Source organism: Homalodisca vitripennis, chromosome 4 (assembly GCF_021130785.1).
Source record: "Homalodisca vitripennis isolate AUS2020 chromosome 4, UT_GWSS_2.1, whole genome shotgun sequence".
NCBI lineage: Eukaryota > Metazoa > Arthropoda > Insecta > Hemiptera > Cicadellidae > Homalodisca > Homalodisca vitripennis.
Genome location: NC_060210.1, coordinates 29,650,560 through 29,672,761, shown reverse-complemented (window position 1 = coordinate 29,672,761; position 22,202 = coordinate 29,650,560). Strand labels below are relative to the sequence as shown.

Here is a 22,202-nt window from a genome sequence, read left to right as displayed (position 1 = left end):
CGCAAGAACTGCTTCTGTTTTCTTGGAGATGTTTTGACCATATTGTCCTATTTGGATGATCTGGGAATGTTACCCATGGAAACCATTTGCAAGGGTAGACCAACTGCATGACTCACAAGGTCCTGGCACTAGGAGAGTCACAATATCTGTGTAAATGATTGTTGCATAGAGACTAGTTCTCCCAGTGCAGCACCCGTTATAACCATCAGCATAACTTTGTTTGAGGTGAGAAGGAGAAGCTCTCTGTTCAGAGATGTTTAATGACCTCATTGAGAACCTCACCAATCAATCTAGTCGTAGTTTTAAGCATCGTTTGAAAAATCTTTTTAGGATTAACAGTTAAATTGAGTTGCATATTTGTTTGCACAATTTAGTTTTTAGGTAGCTTTAAATTATTTACTCACATTTAGTTGTGCTGTAAACCAGTGTGCTCCACTCACAATAAAAGGCTTTTTTTATTTATTTATTTACTATACCAACGTTTATTCGTTGTTGAGATATGGGATAATATTTTGGGCAACTGGGTAACTGCAATTTATCAATTTTAATCATGTGGTCCAGCCATCCTTTTTATGTCCATGTCAGAATTCTGACGTACCTTCACTATATGTACGAAATTCCAATGCTTTTATATAAAAGACACACGAAAATTTCAGAAGGATCAATATGAGTGTAATTATCCGTTCAGACAGAGAGAATTACAATACCCAATAGTCTTGTACGAACCCAGATTACTATTTGGCTCTAAAAATTGACAAGCTTCCTCCTCTAGAACATAATCTCCTTGACCTAAACAATCACCTTAAATTTCACTAATGAGGAAATTAAAAATTTTTAAATAGCCTCTTTTACATTTTTTCTGTAAATATTCATTGAGTTATAGAATATTTTCAGGCCCCATTAACTAATTCATGGTTAATTCTGCTTCAGTTATGTTTTATACTACTCTTTTTTAACACATATAACTTTTTTAATTACGTAAAGCCATTTTATTTGTACAAAATCCAGTTGTCCCAGGTTTTTTGCAGCACGTATAATATTATAGAGTAAGTATTTGTTACGGTTTATTTTTTTATTAGGTTTATATTTTATATGTTTACTTGAGCAAAGCTTAAAAAAACACGAATAAATAATATTGTATCAAACCATCAAGAGCTATTCCCTAGAGTGAGTTTGTTTATAAATCATGAACACTTATATTTCCACAACTCGTTAGGAAAATTGTAGTTTATTGGAGATCACACAAAAAGTTTCCTGGGAAATTAGGTCTCTTAATATTTTATAGTAAATTCCAGTTGATAGTACATATGCGGAAACTAAAAATAATATTATGTAAATATAAATAAAAACTGTTTCTGCCTTGTTTCTGAACACTAGACTTTTTTACTCAATAAACTGCTTTTAGTTTTTTTGTTTTTTTACTCATTTTGGAATTTATTTGTAAATCTATGTATTATAAGGAAAATAGTGTAATCATTTTAATACAGAAAAATCTTTATAATTTATTACTACAATATCAATTAAACTATAACAGGATTCCGGACATTTGCCATAGTTAAATGTTACAAAGGGTTATATGCTATACAAGAACAAAGAATTAAATCATGTGAAAACTAACCACCAGATCTGCAGATGCTCACATGTCCTGCAGTGTAGTCGACAGTTCTGTTACTACTTATGAGCCTCTTCCAATCTGTCATAGTCCTGTCCTTTGTGTCATATTGTTTTTGTTTAAAAGGGATGAGGAAGGGGAAGATGCGAACTCAGTCAAGGCCGGAGTCGGTGAGAGAGGGGAAATGCCATCTACTCTGTCTGTAGGAGGCAGTGGCAGTGTGGTGGCCACAAGTAAAGGCTTTTTCGATGTGCCTTCCTCTCAACCTGCTATTGAGTACAAGAAAGGCTACGTTATGAGGAAGAGTTGTGTTGAGCCTAACGGCAAAAAGAGTATGTATTTTATTATTGATATTTGTGTTTTAAAAACTTTACAACACTTTTTTTGAATTATTTAGAACTTGTCACAATTTCTGTTAGTTCTGTATAATTTTGTTTGAAGATACTAACAACTACTATTTAAGAAATTTGAATAAAGACTTGATTGCGTTTTATGTGGAAAAATAATGCGTTAATTAAACAGCCACTAATGGAAATTTCAGTTGGGTTTACAATGCCCTTTACCCTCTGGCACAGACAACCTGCTTACTGTCTATCAATATTCCACCTAATGTTATAACGTCAGATTTGCTTAAGCCAAACACACCTTCATACTTTTGTACAAGTCTTATTTCATTCATGTAGTCCAGGTTATATGTGTGCTTTGCACTGTATGGGGCTGACAGGTGTATGTGTGTTGTGCAGACTTAATTTAACTTGTGAGACTTAATCTTTTCCAGCAAATAATAAATCAACTGCTTGTGTGAGGTTATGGTCCTTTGTTCTTCAGATAAATCTAAATGTACTCATTTTGGAAGCAACTATGTTGATATTATTAATTAGTAGTTCTTCATATGAACTTGGAATAAGGTGACCGACCACCAGAGCATTTGGACAACTTTGAAGCAAATCTTGACCACTGAGGACTAAATAAATCATTAAGTTTTGCATAAGGTTTTTAAAAAAGGAACAAAAATAATTTTGGGCATACAAAATTATGTGTGACATTTTGAGGCATAAGGTGGACTTTGTGGCTTAAAAATGTTTTTTTAGGAAGCTTAACTTGTCATACATCATATTTAGTCTGACATTTTCATATTCATCTATCTTAGAAAAGTTCTTAAAAAGTAAGATGGTCAGAATTTGACTCCGAAAACTCACTTTGAAGCAGTCAGCAAGAACTATGCTAGAGTAAAGTTCGCTGGACTATGCTTTTGAACTAATATACCAATTCCAGCCAATGTTCATACCAAAGTTCTAAAATATTTTTCAGTTTATCAAGAAACAAACACTTGGTGTCGTTCATTGTTAATGTACTTTTAACTGTACATTTTTATCAAATATCAATTATTATATCTAAAAGACATAGTTACTATCTAACTTTTACTGTAAATTTAAATTTATGTAAAATCCATCTTAGTTCACTTTTGATAGAAGTAGGCTTCTCTGATCTGCGATATATATTTTCTTGACCAGTAAATAAGGCAAAATCAAATTCAGAAACATACTAAGAACAAAGTAAATTACAATGGCCTCTGTGATAAATTTTTGACATATTTTCTTGATCGTGGCAACAAGAGAACCTCACCATTAGCGTTGGAAATATAATTCACTCAAACCAGCAGTGGTCATACAAGTGCAATGTTTACTATATTGTGTGCAAAGCAGCAGGTAACTTTTAGCAGTGCAGATATCAGATACCATGTAGTCTAACTTGTACTTTTCATTTAAAGGCTTATGAAACCTAAATTAGGTTTCTCAGAGCTGTATATGTATATAAATCATATATATAACAACAACAACAACAACAACAACAACAACAACAATATAACAATATATATTGTTTTGATTGTAAAAGAGGCAAAATCAGCTATGGAACAACAAAAAAAACACTAAGTTATTACAATAACAATAATTGGAGTAAGTTAAATGGACCATAAATGTACACTTTAACATATTTTCTTGATTGTGGGAAGAAGGCAAACTCAACATTGGCGTTAGAAATATAATTTACTCGAACAGAAAGTGTTTAAACAAGTGCAAAACCCCTTAAAATGCATTCAGAGCCACAGGTAACGGCTAGTATTTTATATAAACCTTATTTTAGAAGTCATGTTACCTATATATTATACAATATCCAAACACTTTAAATAGCCACAATTTTGTTCAGTGTTTTCCAACTGTTACTTGTTTCATATTATTATATTTTGGTCATAAACAAATTTTAAATAATTCTCAACTTGATCTTCGCTCCTAATTAAGATTTCAGACTGACTAACCTAGGGGAATTTCAATTAGTAGGGGAATTGTCATTGGCCATGTAAAAAATAGTTTTGCAGTAGATTTGTAGAATTTTATTTTCATGGATTGAAACGTTTAAAATTAATTATACTGGTTGAGATAATTTTTTAGCATCCTTGTATATAATACTAGCTCTAATAGAAATGATACAAGTGTTAGTCAATTCTTTGTTGGTTGTTGTAGCTGTCACTGTTTGTCTAGTCACGGTTTGTCACAGTTCAATCTGACCAAGCATTTCTATTGCAGTATGTGATGATTCTCCTCTTTACATGTTTTTCCAGTTATGATTAAATTACATTGACTAAGTCCGAGTTTATATATGCCTATCAGTAAACTGATGTGTTTAGCACCTCTGGGCAAGCGCGGCTGGAAGATGTTCTATTGCACACTGCGAGATCTGGTGCTATATCTGCACAAGGATGAGCACGGTTTCCGCAAGTCTCAACTCAGTGACAATCTGCATAATGCCATCAGAATACATCACTCACTGGCCACCAAGGCCACTGATTACACCAAGAAACAACATGTCTTCAGGCTGGAGACAGCTGACCAAGCAGAGTACCTCTTTCAAACTAGGTGAGAGTACTTCTTTTTCATTTCTCTAAGCAAATTTAGAGTTATAGTTTTTTAATCTAATCACTATGATTCACCAAGTCTGGTGTGTTTCCAATTCTTAATTACTTGAATAGTATGTTTATCACTCCAAAGAATTATAAACCAAATTTAATGGAGATTGAGAATTGGAACAGTTTTACAAAAATGAGGGGACAAAAACAGCAATAACTTTGAATGAACAGTTTTAACTCCTGGTAAGAAAACCAGAGTTTATTCACACCCGTCTATTTCAACAAGAGATTTCAAGTATTGGATTTTAACATGTTTGGTGTAATGATTTGTAATTTGGAAATTAATTAATCAGTACATAAGTATATTTGAAGAACAAAACTATTTGGCTATTCTGAGCCTAAGAAACTGGCTCAAGATAAAGGATAATGACTTAAACAGATTTTGCAAATAGCAAAGTATCAAATTAAGGGTGGTGGAAACATTGGATCTGAGACTGATTAGAGATAGCACAGTCTGTAACCATAACACTTTTTATCAGTACTATCGACCTAGTACTTTTATCGGCTCTCCTCCATATTCTGTTTGATAAGATCCTTGCACAGGCCATTGGCCCATGAATATGGGCAGAATAGTGCTTAAAAGGTGATTGGACTCTTAAAAAACAATACTTACCAAGTGGTAAGCAATCTAAGTGTTAACATGAGATCAAGTTTTTAACTCTGATGGGCATGATCTTCACTTTTAATTGCTAGTTTCTAAAACCTAATTTTTCATAAAACCTAAAATTAATGAAAAATGTATTTTGGATCCAAATAAAAGCAAAAAGCATGTCTCAAATCTGGATGTCTAAAAATAAATTAATTAAAAATTACTATCAAATATATTTCAAAAATTTATTGTGACTAAAGAAATGCAAGGAAGCATAGCTATGTTTTAGTTACTGGATTTTAATTAATTTCTCTGTAACAATACTGCAGGTAATCCATTAATGATAAAACATCTTTTTATTAACTGATTGTAGTCATGAAACGAGAACATTTTTATATGGTTTAAAAGTATGATTAAAGTCTTTTCTTTTTGCATGGTTGAATTGTCCAACCAAAGCGGGTTTCTATGAAAATAGGAATTAATGATATTTCTTTTATCAAAACAAATTGTGTCATCTAATGCTTTTAATGGTAATTCATATTTTCGTTGACAAATCACAATATTTGTATACAAATTGCATATGATAATAATACGATTTATTTATCTCAAATTAAAACCCTTATGAATCATATTTTTTTAGTAACTCTCATATGATTTTCTTGGTGAAAATATGTTTGACTCTGTATTGTACATTGTCTACGTTCTGATATAAATTATTTTCTTGTAATCTAGATTTGTAATATAATGAGTTTTGTTGGATACGCAGTGACTCAAAAGAGCTGCAGTCATGGATTGACACCATCAACTTTGTGTGTGCCAGTTTCTCTGCTCAGCCACTGCCTGGTGCCGTCGGCTCACAGAAGAAGTTCCAACGTCCTCTTTTGCCTTGTAGTCACACGAAACTGAATTTGGTAACTGGCATGATACCATTTTATTATCACATATTAGATATTGCAGAATATTGTTGTATTGTTCAGAAGTTCATAAACTAATCAATGATATATTTTATATTATGAAATAAGTATTAATACTTCAGATTAAAATATATTTTGCATAAGTTAAAAAAAAACAAACAATTTTTTTAATGTACAATTTTAAGCAACACAGTGTGGCAGATTATTTAAATATAATGTTTAGTAATTATTTAAAATCTTTTAACATTAAGGTATAAATAATCTCATTTGGAAAGATTGTTGTATCTTATGTAAATAAACAAGTACACTGACTAACTGTTTTATGTTAATTAGGACAATGTTTGTTGCTTATTTTGTAATAATAATGTACTTAAAATATAAAAGTAATCAAAATATAATTTAGCAAACTGTAATAGCATTAAATGCTTTATTTATGTGTTGAGCTTTACCTTTATACTGGTATGATTTCAAAGCAAATCAATGTTAGTTTGTATAGTACAACACTGTGACAATGGTCTCTGTCAGCTGCAGTGCGCCGCACCATGCCTAGCAGTTGACATTGAGGGCCTGTCCATTCTATTAGTCACCACCAACTACACTCTTTCGTGGTCCCTACTGTAGACAAACGTACAAACTTAATCCTGTATCGATGGTTCTGTTAGCCAATTCCAAACGACAGTTCAAACTGACAGAAAAAATTCATTAGGCTACAATTTGAGATTAATGTAACTTTGTACGTTTTATTCTTTTCTTTTCCATAACTATACTATAAATGAGTACTCAAAATCAGATTGATACATTATTTTCTATTTAGTTGAATTAATAATATTCAAATAACAAAAATTGAAAAGTTGCTATTTAAAAAGTATATACAGCATGTAAGAGTTTACAATTTTAAAAAATGAAAGGAAGACTTCCATCAATAAAGTAGATTAGCTGTAAATCACAATTGTCTCTCAGATTAATTACAAAATCTCCAGAACTACCAAACATATTTTGTACACAAGTACATCGTAAAACAGATGAGTAACTTTGGACCATCATACCTAATCCCTAAAAATTATCAGAATTGATGACTAAAATAGGAACTCTAATAAGATCTACAACCCTCTTATCGAAAATTTGCGTATTAGTTTTTATGAATAGACATAGCAAACATTGACTGGGTGATTGTTGTGTACAGAGAGAGCAGCTACAGGACCATGAGGATATGGTGCACAGGCTTGAGGCCGAGTTGGAACAGCACCGCAGTCATGTGCCTGAGAGAGGCGCAAAGTCTCTCACACTGCAAAACTTCAAAGAGAAGGATGCCTACTTGCATCATGAAGTAAGTACATCAACAATATTATTAACTCGGGGAGTGCCGGATATAAATTTCTGTATTTCCCCCTAGCGTGCTAATAGCTTGAAAAAATCAATATAATTTGCTTAAAGTTCTATTTGAAATAAGATTTCCTAAGTTTATTATAGGGTGTAAAGAAATGAAAACTCATTTTTTAAAGTTTTAAAAGGTATATTTTTCAAATAAGTATGCATAAGAAAACAAAACCAATTCATTGAAAACTGAATAACAGTAATAATTTAAAGAAGCGAAATTGAAATCCCAATTAAAGTCACCCTACAGTTCCTGTAAACAATGTTCAAATGTAACATATTAGACGCAATCTGACATAGAAACAGAGCTTGCATGCAGATCTCAAGAATTGCACTTCCCCTATGGAAAAACCATAAAACGTACCAGTGTACAGTGCAAAGTGACTTGCTGACTATGACAACCAGTTTCTGATTGATAACAGGCGGCCAAGAATAAGGAATAGATCACATCTGTTGTCTAGAATTCATTAAAATTCTAATTCATTTTATCACCAGTTTTACAAACTACAGTTCACGATCTAGTCACTGAAATTTACATAGCAGTTCACTTGTGACTAATAAACAATTTTTCAAAACCCAATGGATGAATCAAGAGTACAGCAAAATGTTGTTATAAATATTGTTAACAAATTTCTTATTGTTGGAAAAACAAACTAAGAACAATTCTAAAATTAGATAATTCTGGTAATTTAAATTATTCCATATAACAATGATTATAATATGTTTCAGCTGAAACGCTACAAAACATACGCTTATCTTCTTAAGTCTCGAATCTCACAGTTCCCCGAGATGGAGAGCTCTCTGGTGGAGTCAAGTATCGGCGAGGCAGCTGATGAGGACGAGAATCAAAGTCCCACCAACAACAGGTACAGCTACCGTGCCGCCATCTACGCCCGTGAGCCGGACATAGGCTGACGGTTCCTGGGCGTGCTTTCTGCGTGCGTTGTCTAACTAACTCTGCTCAAACTTCGTCTCTGGCTGGTCTTCCTTCAGTTGAATAACACCGTAGTCGTGAATTGGCAATACTCCTTCTTACGCTACATTTTGTTACTTGTGCATTAACAATTTGGTGGCCGTTTCAGGCAATTGGTGGTGTTGGATAACTTTAGACACCTTGATCCCATCCTTTCTGATCGCACAGAGAATAATTACATCTATGTGAATATTACCTCACCCTGGAAAAATAACTCATGTTTTTGTAACACTTGACTTGAGAAAATATTACAATATGCTATATATACAGTTATGTCTTTAATAAGTAGTAAATTTATTATGTTTAAAATATTACTTTTAAAACTACTTAAACAAAAGATAATTACAAAATATTTCTTCACGCAAACAAAAATGGCTGTGATCTATGTACATGAGTGCTGTAAGTAATGTACTATATCTATTTTTTACATGAATATCATGTATAAAATAGAAGTTGTTTCTTATAGAGTTTTACTATGTTTTAATATTTATTGCCTATTTTTATTATTAGTCGCAAAATTAATATAATTTAAAAAATATTGTTCATGTAATGCTGATTCATTATATAACTTACAGAGTATATTTAAATACCAGTATGTAGTATTTATTAATTTTAAATTGTTTTAAGTTGTCAGAACTTGATTCACTAAGCTGTACATGTGTAACATCTGCATTATTAAATATTATAATTTTGTATAATTTATTTCTATGAAGAATTGGATTGATTCATTTAAATTTACAATTAAATATTGTTTTTATGTTAATCTTTTATTTTATTTCCATCTGAACTCTCAGTTGCCACAAAAGGATCATTGGTGCATCATTATGCTTTTGTTATTAGCTAATTTTTATTTTTCTTAATTTTTAATGTTATTTTTCAAAATTTCATTACATGTTAAATAAAAGAAAGCATAATTTCTTTTATTATAGTCTAGTCAGCTTTAAATCAATTCATAATTTTTATTAATCAGTTAAAAAAAGTTTTAAACAGATACGTTTGGACTTGCTATTTAAAACATAATGTACATTAACTTATTGATTTTCATACAATGAGCATTCATTCTCTCAGTAGGCTGTGATTATCAGTTCCTTCAAAAGTGCCAACAGTACTTAGTTCAATATTGTATTTAAAATTTGGAACAAAAATAACATATTTGCAATAATTTAATTAAAAAAACTTGAATTGTTCTAGTGTGGTGGAAGTCTATAATAGAAGTTTTCACATACCAATCTCCTCAGTAAAGTTATTCTCTCTGGTACATTTTCTTCCAAATCATCCTTAATTCAAAGTTTTGGATATGTTTTAGACGTGAAAGGTTGAAATCCTTGAGTTGGTGTCTACAGTAAATTGTAGAAGGTTGTTGTATGTTTGTGACTAACTTGGTGATGGAATGTGACTGTGTGTTTCTGTTGCATGCTCACGTAGTGCGGAGGTGTCTTGTTGCTCCCGACTCTATCGTCTGTGCATGCTCCTCCTCCTGGGATGACATGAACACCGCATGAACCTAGTGTAGAGTCAGTAGGTTCACTTTAGTGTACTCGTACTTCCTTTTCGTACATATTGTTTGTCGTGTTCAAATGCGTAAAAACTCTGACCAGACAATTTGTCTGCTAAGTTTGTTCAAAAACTTACCGGTGAATAAATATGTCAACCCTAACATCATAATTAATTTAAACAGTTGTAATTTTAACCCTTTACCACAAAATGGCATATGCACTTCACTGCAAGGATCTAAACTGTTATTTTGATGCGTTATAGCATCAGTATCCCATCTTTATTAAATTTGTTAGCAGTTTTTTTGTTAATTTTAAAAACTTATTATTGGGTAAGTTTTAATGTAGTTAAATTTATGTTCAGCTCAATTTTGTATGTTAATATGCTTGTATAAATATTTTTATCTTTTCATAAACAGATAAAAAGTGTAAAATACAAAAGAAAATTTTCCAATGAATAGCTTTTTATTCAAATATAACTTTTAATAATTTGTCCTATGTTTCAAATAATTGTCTATACTGATGTTTTAGTGATTTTTATAAAAAAATATAAACATTTGATTTAAATGACACTATTAGCTTTTTCTTAGGTTACACATAAATTCTTTGATATAGTATTCGCAACAAAAAAGCCTTGTGTTTATAATGAAATCAATATTCATAATTATAACATAAAATATATATTTTTCAAAATAATTTACAGATTGAACGTAAACGTTTTTACTCAAGTAGTAGACAACTAAACTATGCACATTATCAAAAAAGGGTTAATCCAAACTATTATGAAAACTACTGTATTGAATTTTATGGTTAGTTAACAAAAAACATCCATTCACAATTTAAATAATTTAATAGAGTATGTCTAAATAAAGTAAAGATTTCTTCTTGTTACAGTTTCTATCATCTGGGTGATAGTACATTAGTAGCCAAGAAATCTGATTTAAGGCCATCACCATATTTTACAACTTTATTCCAATGACTGGTGGATAATGTAGTAGAGTCAAAGTCACAGATAGTGGCCATTCCTAACAACCAAATTGGGAACATCTTGGTTTCAATTACCTTCTATTTCAATTAATGGCTTTTCCTCCACTGGGAAATAATTTATCAAACAATATCCATGAGTTAAATCTGTTAAGTAAACGTGATTTTCTGTTAACAACAATTTACAACTATGCACCAGTTTAACTAATCTTATACATGTCCTATCATCATTGAACAATAATTTCTGTGGGACTTACTCTGGTGAAACTAGTGATGGGCAAATCCAGAATTTTCGAATATCCAATTTAAATCTGAATCATAAAACATTGATTCCCGATTCTCAAATTTCAAATCCCAATAGCTTTTTATTAAACCTAAGTATGATTTAAACAAAATCATCACCAATCCAATTTTTGTCATTCTTAAATCTTTGAACCCTGTCTGATAATACAAAACAGTAATTTAAGAATAACATCATAACCTCTATCATACAAAGATTTGCAGAGGTTCAACAATAGCTATATTTTATGAACTGTCAAATGTTCGTAAAACATAGCTTCAACCCCTACCTTCAACTTTAATTTTATAGATTAAATATGGTAATTTAATAAATTATAAAATAGGCTTCCAGAATATATACAGAAATATGGGCATACATTTGTGCCACTTATTAAACATATTTTATACTTAGAATGTTTGAAAAATTTCAAACCATCCCTAGTGATTAAATATATAAACATAATATACTTTATACAAGTACAAAAATTGTGAAGTGAACAAAGGTTAGCTACTGACATCTGCGCATATACATAACAGACACGTAGTATTTGCACAAACATAAACATAGAAATAAAAACTGCAAGCAAAATATTTACAAAATCATGATAATTTGGTAATTATGTTATCTATCTATGGTGTTTCATAAACAAAATACAACAAAAACTTGCTTTAGTCATCATTAATTTGCGTACTACTGATTATCGGCTGTCTGCAAATAGATACAGCAGATTTGCGTCAATGGATAAAAATAAATTTAAAGCTTATATTATTTACAAAATGATAATTTGTTAATTAGGTTATTTGTCTGTGAGTTTTCATACGCACAGAGTACAAAATAATTGTGTTTTTTCGCAATCAGTAATTTGAGTAGTGATCAGCTTTTGTCCGCAAAAAGACAGCAGATTCAAGCCATTATGCGATCATAAATATATAAAATGCTAACTGCAAGCAAAATATTATATACAAAAGTATGCCAAAAACACATTTTAGTGATAGGTAATTTGTGTACTGTTGATTAGCCGATAGATAATTAATGATGCGGCGGAGCTTTGCAGATTCTAAGTTCGAATCCCAGTAATCAGAATCTCGAATCTGAATCATTGTTGAAGATTTGGTGGATTTGAGATTTGGCTTCGACTCATCACAGCCATATGTGTAAAAGGATGTAAATTTAATAAGTTTCAATCTATTCAATCTTTACTTCAGTATTATCTACTCATAATTTTACAGAGTTAACCCAAAAGCCGTAGAGACATTGAAAAAAACCAGTCTTTCTGTCAGTGAAAATTGTACATTTCTTCCAATGTACACACATATAAATATATATATTTTTTTAAACTTTTAATCTAGTAAATTTATTTTTCAAAATTCACATTAAGGTTTTTTTTTGTAATTCTAAGATAACATTTTTAAAGCTTAGTGTGGTTTTTATAAAGAATTATAAACATGATTAAATAGATTGTAACATAGTCGAGGTAAAATCCTTATGGAAGTAAAATAAGGCCCAATGGGCACTGCATTATAATTTTGAAGAGTAATAAGAGGGTAGGTAGAATTGGTGTAACTGAGCTACTTTGTTGCCTATTACTGGTTTAGCCTACAGATATGTGAACCATAATTGGTTGTCGTCATGATGCAATGAGACAATTTAAGAAGATGATTCAGATTTGTGTTAAAGGTTATGCTGCCTCTGTTTATATTACTAACTGCCACACTTTTAATGCATGTTACTGCAATAAAGTGACAATACAGTCATTTCCTAAGATTTTATAACTGAATATTCAATTATATTGCTGAGTTACTTGAAAGTTCGCTTCCTCTTATTTATGCTGCCCCAGCTTTATCAGTGAATCAACAGGCTTTGTGCAGAAACATGGATTCAGAAAATTAAAGACCCAAAATTACAGATAGTCTGGTGTTTCTGTAATATATAAAAATGAATTATTTCTGTGTATGATTTATAAAATTGTAAAAGTGTCCAAGGACAGTGAAATAAATAGTTTCCCATTTATAATTGGTTATAACCCTGAATTTATTGAAAGTATACAAGAAAAAATATTCTTCACATTTGCAATAAATATAGTGTAAAATGTAAAATTCTACAATTTCACAGTTTTTAGGCTGCAATTTTAAAACAAAGAAAGATAGTTTGTTTAATGTACACATTTTCAAATGTATATGCTCACATTTGAAAACTTGAAAATTGAATACTGGATCTACGGATTTTGGCATATCCTGTTTTTAAAAATGTATGAAAATATATTAAACTTCGAAAGGGTCAATTTTTTAAAACCATTTATTTTACTATACCAGTCAGTTATCCCACAGTTTTATATGTATATATATATATATATACACACACATACGTAAGTATTGGAATAATGTATTTAACTATTAAAATCTTTAAGAAAAGCATGATTTTAGTAGATAAACATTGTTTGCTTAATGTGTTGATGCTGACCGTGTTAAATAACCTAATTCGTATGTTTTAAATTTGAAATTAATTTCTCATTCTGATAATTTTGCAGTAATTTAATCCTTTTATCACAATAAGTAACTAATTTGTATTGTTATTTTTCATCAAAATTCTTTCTTGCGTATTACTCATTGCTTTTAAATGATAAATTGTTTGATCTTGTAAAATTGTGAACATTTTAATATTTTTAATGTGGATTCAAAATATACTTTTGTTTTTTTATATCAGGTTTTTGTGTATAGAGAGAATTTGAGTTGGAGTTGTAAGTTGTAAGAGATTAAATAATTAAGCATTATCAGATCTTTTATGGTCAACTATTTATTTGTTTTGGGACTTGAGTTGCTTGCTTATTTCTATATTTTCTTTGTGTCCTCTTTATAGGAAGATGAAAAAGCCTGGGAAAAAAGCATGATGTGTTCCGTAGCAGAATATCTCCTGCCATGTTTTGCCTGCAATCTCAGTATTAAATTTGGAGGTTTCCCCAGTTCCTCAGCATTTATGTTTGTGCATTATTTATTGTTTATTTGCTAATCAGTGTTTGATTAAGCTAAACATTATTGTTTTTAATTAGCGATTATCTTTAATTTACTTTTACTACCGTTTAGTTATGGATTGTCTATACATTATCATTTTTAAATCAAAAATTGATTAACAATAATATATATTTTTTAAATATTGTAATTAACAAATGTTGTGCCTTTCTCTCCTTCCAAATCATTTAGGTTTTATTTTGTTTTATTAATTGCTGACTTTGGTTTACACTATTAAAAAATGTAAACATTTTTTGTTAATTATATTACTTTTTTTTATATTACTAATGTCTTTCTGTGTCTGTAGCTTATTAATTGTCAATATTAAAGGTTTCGGAAGAAAAACCATCAAAACCATTTGCAAATTTGTATTGGCCTCTCTGAAAATTGAAGAGATATTTCCAATGCTTTAGTTGAGTTTCCCCTGTTTTTTTGATGAAGTAAATATACATATATACAGTAAGTAGGACTGAGAAGCCTACTATGAGAGCAAGGCTTCTCGCCGTACTCTTCGTAGAAGAGTATCTATTTCTGGTATAAGAAAGATATTGTTATTAAGTTAAATTGCAACATTTCAAAATAATTGTTTATAATAGGTTTTTTAGAGAATGTAACAAACATTATTGAAGTTTTGTTGTTTTCAGAATGTAACCTACGAAAAAATGGTTCATTGAGGCATGTTAATGTTCATCCCTCTGAATTTCCTTAAAACACTGTAAAAAAGCTATATCACAATGTCAAGGAAGTCAACCAATATTGAGTACTGTATGTGGTAATTCACTGCTTTGTTTATAAGGTGGTTTTATTATAGTGTTTATATAGTATTTCAAATACATTCGATGTTTTAATTCGTCACTAGCGCAATCTGGAGTATAAATTAGATAATAACTTTGTCTTTGTTTTTTGTTTTACACTACTGACCAAGCACTTTATAATTAATATTTTCTAAAATTTAAATGTGAAGATAATGTGTTTGAGCCTCTTTGACGAACTTCAGTTGAAAGTGTCAACAGCTGGTTAATGTCAGTTGAATGTGGATCATGAAAAATAAATAATATCATTATTTTTATGAATTTAAAAGTATTCAGAGATTTTTTTATCAAGATTTCTCATCATGTAAACATTTCCTCGGACTTCAACGAATTTATAAAAAGAAAATTAGCCGAATTGGTCCAATCCTGCCGTTCTCAAGATTAGTTCATAACAACACATTTGGCGATTTTATTTTCAAAAAAAGTAAGTGCTCATTTAAAAATTATAATTTTATTTTATCTAAGATTTTCAAATTTATGAAATGTTAGGTTAATGCTCAAAATTTGTTTTATTGTTTGGCAAAGTAAGGATCACATGGGTAGACAAAAATCAAGGTGTCACCAAAATTTTAACCCTGGAACTGGTAAGTGCCTGATATCAGGTATTTTTACATGTGTTATATTTTTATTAATACATCTTTAAAATAAGGTCAGACGAGATGAGTTTTAATACTAGTGAAACAGGAATTTTTTACTTTTGTGATTAATCTCTCTGATCATGTAGCGTCTATAAGATTTTTAATCGTTGAATTTTGTACATTCCCCTGTGTACTGCACTAGCTGCATGCACTGTAAATAGTCATGTGGTATACTTTACTGTTTTTATTTCACAAATCGAAGTATTCCATGTTTATTTGTTTATGTCTGTAGATATCTCACAGATTGTTTACAATAGTAATAAGTTTTTAATCAACTAATTTCCGCAATCATTAAAGTAATCTATGATGACATGTTAATAATTGAAGAGAGTATACATATTATATTTATTGTTTTTACTTTTGCTGTAAGTTTTAATTATGAAAATCTGTGTATGTGGAATTGCTTTTATTTACAATTTGTAAACAAATATTAAAATCTTTTATGTTAGTTATTATAACACTGGTAAAAATTAAAATTTAAAAATTATTTTTTTAAATTGATCAATTAAAATTTATGTTTGAACTGTCGCAGTACATAAACAGATGTTTGCTTTATGCTACAAATATGGTGATAAATAAATATGAAGTGGCGTACAAGACACAATGAAAGAATTTGACCACCAGTTCCAGGGTTAGCTTATCTAATAAAATAGCATTATGGTGCTTGTTTGTGCCAACAAGGATGTCATTGGATTATGCGATTTTGCTGTCACAAAGACTATACAAAGTAAAATATAATTTAATTTTTTTAATATTGTGGTTTGTAAGGTATCTGTGGCTCCTGTGAATATATGAGACTATTGGAATGCACATAGAAAAATGGATCATCTTATCTTTGATTGCATCACAAAACTATGCGGGCATTGTATAACAAGTGGACATTTTGGAATATTTTTAAGTTTTTGTAGCCACTTTCTCTGTGTTTCTTGCCTGAAGTAATACAGAACCATTATTTTTATATTGTTTGTATTTTGAAAAGCTAAAAACAAATATAATATTTTTCAGTTCCTGTAAGCATAAAAATGTGCGTTTTAGATTTATATTTGTTTTCATTACTTGATGAAGCTTAGGTACTACTTCCTTGTTCTAAAATGCTTATAAATACACCTATTGAAAAACATTCGGACTGCATTAATTAAAAATGATACAAATGAATAGATCTAATCAAGGATTTATTTGGCTTAACATGAAAGCTGATATTTTCCTAAATTCCTTACATGGCTTTAATTTGTAAAAATCAAGGAAGGAGGTCAAAGACCAGAGTATTGTCAGATTCGGTAAGAATATACCATATGACAAGATAATATATATCTACCCATTCTAAGTATGTATTGTATAAGAAAATTTAACTGGGAAATGTATTTTCTCAGTAGTCATAACTATGGTTCAATACACTTTTATGTTTTGTACTTCAAGCATCCATTTTACTTTCATCATAAAGACACAATTTTAATTGTATACAAAAATTTTTGTAATAGGAACAGGAATAAATTGTTTAATCCCTTACTATAAATGCCCAGTTATTTTTTAATAAAAATTCAATAATATAAAGTAGGGTTTTTAAATGATTTTATTCTCTGCTCTCCTCTTCATTGTTTTTCAGAGGTCATTATAAAAACGTGAAAGACGTTTGATCACAAATAGACTAGATTTTCATTAGATTTGTGTGTAAATGTTGTAATGAAAATTAATTAATAAAGAAGTTTATTAATAGTTGGTTGGCACCATTTAAAATCAGATTGTTGCCTGAGAGAATTATCTACACAGTTTGTATCATTTTATTTTTTCAAATAATAATGTGACTTAAGACTACCTAAGTTAAAGTACAGCATTTTAAACAGATACTGTAATTTTCAAGTATTATTTCCTTATTTATTGACAATGAAATGAAATAATATTTCTAATATGAATTTTAATCAAATCATGGCTATGCATTTAAAGGGCCCAAGTTTAAATTTAAATTCATGTAAGAATAAGAAAGAGGTAAAGGAGTAAAACATTAAATTTAATACACTTTATTTTATTAAAAGATAAAAACGTTGCTATAAATTTATATAATAAGATGTAATGGCTAAACTTTAAATATTCTATTCACTCTAGTCACTTAGTGTTTTCTTGTAATTTTTTTGGGGAAGCATATTAAAACACTTATTTCATACTTATGTAAATCTCCAGATAATTTAACTAAATACTTCCTTTTGTATCAAAATATTCAGTGAATAGATTTAAGTAAGTAAATAGCTACATTTGACATGAATCTGGCAGTTTTATAATGTTTCTGTGACTCGTAGATTAAAATTGTTGTAAATAATCTGAATCTTCTTCAGTGACTGTTTAGATACATTAATAGATTCTTGTGAGAAATAAAGTGTATGTTCTGTCAGGAAAGCAATGTCTCCCAGTACTACGGTGTTATTTATGTCTCAGCTGTGGCTTAACGATTCTCCTTTATTGTTTTTGTGAGGTGGGAACTGTTGTTACACCGCAACTGTTGAACATTGTTATATAGTATTACAGTATATACCGTACGTTACATGAGACATGGTCACTTATTCACAATAGGTCAGTGTAATAGATACTTGTAGTTGTATAAACTTCTCTGTCTGTATAGAGTACGGTTACTTCTGTTATTTAGTTTAGTTTTGCCAACAATAGTTCGTCAATCATCATTTTTAATAGTTTTATTTGAGTACATCTCATAATTCGGAAAATAGTTTGTAACTAGATGTATAAATATAATAAAAAACAAAATTGTATAGATTTTTTTATGTTTTTTAAGCTTGGTGAAACATGAGGATACAAAAAGATACTAGTTTCGTTTTCATATATTTGAACCTTGAGTTTTTATCTGTTTTCAATTGATATTATTTTGCTCAATTTTGTGTGTGTAACTGTTTTAATTAATAACATTTTGTACAGATATGAGTCATCTGGTTTGGGTTATTTTACACATAAAAAGTGATTGGACTAAACATTGTAATAATTATGTGGAAATAGAAGAACTATTATTGGCAAGCATTGAAACATAAAATCAAATGTTTTTGAGAAAATTTAAGTGTGGGCTGATTTATTTATATGCACAGCTGAACATTTAAAGGGCCATCATACAACATTTTTTATTTAGTGGCAATCAAGTTTATTTATCGTTTAGCTTAGTTCTTACTGAACATAACAAAACTTGAAAACATAAAAATAAATCAAATTGAGGGCAGATTAATCTTTTTAATTTTTAGTAAACAAAGATTTTTGCTTGTTACAAATTAATATATGAGTGATTCTAAAATTATTTATAATGCATCAATAAAATCAACGTATTTAATGAAGTTTGTTTTAGTGGCCTTTTAAGTGTTTTATGTGTATTGTATATTACTGTTGTGATAAACTGTCTTGTAATTTTCACATTATACTTTTCTTTAAAATTTAAGAAAAACAACCCAATGTTAAATCTTATATCCATTTTGTGCCAATTTTTATGTACACTTGTTGTGGTTTGAGTAAAGTTGTACTGTATTTGCAAACAGTGGTGGCTCGTATTGTTAGCTACCATTGTATTCGTGTACTCTTTGGTAAGATCAATTGTCGTCTCCAAACAATTATCAAGTCGTGGATTTTAACAGCACGACAAAGATCTGTCAATTTCCATTTTCTATGATAAAATTTTAAATAAAAACTAAAAAAATCTTGATTTTTTTGCAATCTTCCACAAGAAGTTAGATAATGGATTTGATAAAACAATAAAATATTTACCATGTACTTCCATGATATTTGATTTATCATTTTGATTAAATAAAGATATCAGTTGAATGTCTGAAAACTGAAAGTGAAAATAAGTATTACCTCTTCTTTCCTATGCCTCCATTTGTATAAAATATTTGTAATATAAATAAGTAATATTTTAAACTATATTGGGGAATGAAGCATTTTTGCCACAAAATGAACATGTTTTATTGACTATTTCAGTATTATAGTAATACAAAGTAAAATTCTATACTAAATCAAATACACTTTTCTCATATGCACTGTATGAATGTACAATATACAAAGAGTATTGTAGATAAAAATACCAGCCAATAAATAGATAAATAAAATATACACATAGAATCTGAGAAGTTACAATCCATTTTTCCTTTTATAGTGATCAAAATGTGCATTTAAATATCAAATTACATTTGTTTATATCTGTACCAATAAATTGGTTATTTGGAAAAGTCAAATACAGTTTTTAAAATTTAGAATTACTAGAATTTTCCTCAGATTGTTGCAAAACAAATGTTACAGGTGAGAAAACATGTATCTCTCCATTCAAAAATATGAAATTATAAGCAAGTAAGTTATACAGTGAAGCTGTAAACTAACATACAGTAGAATCTTGTTTATCCGATTTCTGTGTTATCCAACATCAAAACTAGTACAAAGAAGTGCATGTAAACCTCTGATTTTTTTGTTTCTTGCTATTCTGCAGCCCTATGTTTGTAACTATAATAAATATTATTCAATGCACTTTTTACTTCTTATGTTTTTATATTGATACTTGAGTATTGATGCACAATAGGTGCATTGTCTTATTCAATAAAAACTGTTTGTAGCTTCGTACTAATCATGAAATTTGAAATATTAATAAATACAATTATAATTTGTTCTTATTCAGGTAAAAATTCCTATTATTTAACATTATTTCTTACCAATGTTAGGGTTTCCCTTTTATGTCAGATACACAAGAATTTACTGTGCTACCTTAACATGTATCTTTATAACTAATCATTTAAAATTAATTTAAACTAGATAGTGATTATTTGTTAGTAAAATAAAATTGCCTAATTTTAAAACTTGCTATTTCTAAAGTATTTATAAATATTTAATTTAGTAATTTGTGCCATTTTGGGAGTTATCAGTTTGTATCTTTTAATTTTCTAATTTCAATGTCAAGTCGTAATAATTTTGGATTGTACTTGATACTTCACAATTTTTTAATAATAACTGTGTATTTGGATTGTACTCAGACAGTGGTTTAAAATGTTTTCTTTAACTATTTATGCATCTTTTATATACTGTGGTAAAAGATGTACACATCATCCATAAATAAATTTTCTTAACCCAGTGATAAAACATATGTCTTGTCTTCAAGTGTTGAACAATTGTAATAATGACCTTTCTCTGTCCATTATGACTATATGGAATCAGCAATCATTACTGACATAAAAGTGACAATCTCTATTATATTTTTGTACAGCCATTTGAATTACAATCTCTTAAGTTTTAACCTTAAATAATTCTCAGCAAAACCTAAGGATTAGAAAACTACGCTTTTAAATGATCCAGAAGTGTAGAGAGACTATCATAGTAAATTTGATCATTAAAGTAAATATGTTGAAGTATAATAAAATCTGTTCGATTAGAATTAAACTAGATTGCAGTAGAATTAAATTTGTCTGTGAAAAATATGCAAAGTTGTTCAATAATTATTACTGTTAAATACAACACTACAAGTATTTTTTTATTTATTTTTTCTGTGTGTTAATAATTGTTGGATTTTGACTTATTTACATATCAAGAGTATTCTGCAAGATGTTGAACGTTATGATTGTACCACAATGGAAAATGTTGATTAGTATTGTCAGATTAGTATTATATATTGAGTGCTCTGTGCAGAGTGACTGAGTCAAGGGCCTTTTCCGTGGCAAGTGGAAGTAGATAAAAGGGTAAATAATTGATATACAATAGTACTAAAATGTTAGTATTCACTTAATTGTTGATATAGCAAAATTGTTTATTACAAGTCAGGTTTGCCTGTTTAATTATGTAGAAATTATCTCCAATTGAATATTACATTTTGACTACGGATCCCTTTAATGTAGAATTTTCTAAACGTGCACAAGTTCATGAAATTGTTTTGTATTGATCGTTTTGTAATTTTTAAAATGAATTTATTAATTTACATTACTATGTGAGATTATAGAATGTGATCTGTCAAAGATATGATATTTGAAGTTTATGATTTTTTATTTAATTTTAAGCTGATGATCTGAACGATAATTTTTCAGATCATATCAATCCCGTGTTAGAGTCAGTTAATTATTTGTGTTGTGGCTGTAATCAAAAATGAGAGACTGAATTTCATTTATAATTTATTGTTTCATTAGAAACCTGTTTTGTACAATATTGTTTATAGTGTAATAATATGTTGCATTTACTTTTAATTTAGTTTGTATGATTTGTGCATAGCTCCGTTGTATATGTGATGTATATAATGCACTTAGATGGCGGCCCCAGACTTAGCAACTTGATTGTTGAATGCAACTATCCAGGTGCTACTTACTCAATATTTATTCTTAATAAATCATGTTAATGATAACCTCTGTTAACCTTATTTATTTCCAATCTACTGTCTAAAGTATAGTTACTCTCATCGTATTCAGGATGGAGAAATACACATTTATATTTGAAAACTACTGAACACTAAAATTACAAAATAACAAAATGTATATATATTTTGATTATTGCCTCTTTTAGGTTTTTAAATGTACCATGTACTATAAGATTTTATTGGATCTTTTGCATGAAAA

General features: G+C 29.4%; 1 protein-coding gene across 4 annotated transcripts in view; it reads left to right on the top strand.

The window, feature by feature from the left end:
* Positions 1-21,991, top strand: part of LOC124359091 (PH and SEC7 domain-containing protein) — a 160,120-nt gene extending 138,129 nt beyond the window's left edge. The window contains exons 9-14 of one of the 4 annotated variants that reach the window (XM_046811528.1): positions 1,739-1,944; positions 4,299-4,527; positions 5,933-6,077; positions 7,264-7,407; positions 8,184-8,320; positions 14,041-21,991. In XM_046811528.1, coding sequence (XP_046667484.1) covers positions 1,739-1,944; positions 4,299-4,527; positions 5,933-6,077; positions 7,264-7,407; positions 8,184-8,320; positions 14,041-14,071 — 892 coding nt within the window. In that variant the 3' untranslated portion in view covers positions 14,072-21,991. Of the gene's footprint in view, positions 1-1,738; positions 1,945-4,298; positions 4,528-5,932; positions 6,078-7,263; positions 7,408-8,183; positions 9,191-9,852; positions 10,266-14,040 lie in introns of those variants that run through there. The other 3 variants (XM_046811526.1, XM_046811529.1, XM_046811527.1) reach the window with 3 other exon arrangements.
* The last annotated feature ends 211 nt before the right edge of the window (positions 21,992-22,202 follow it).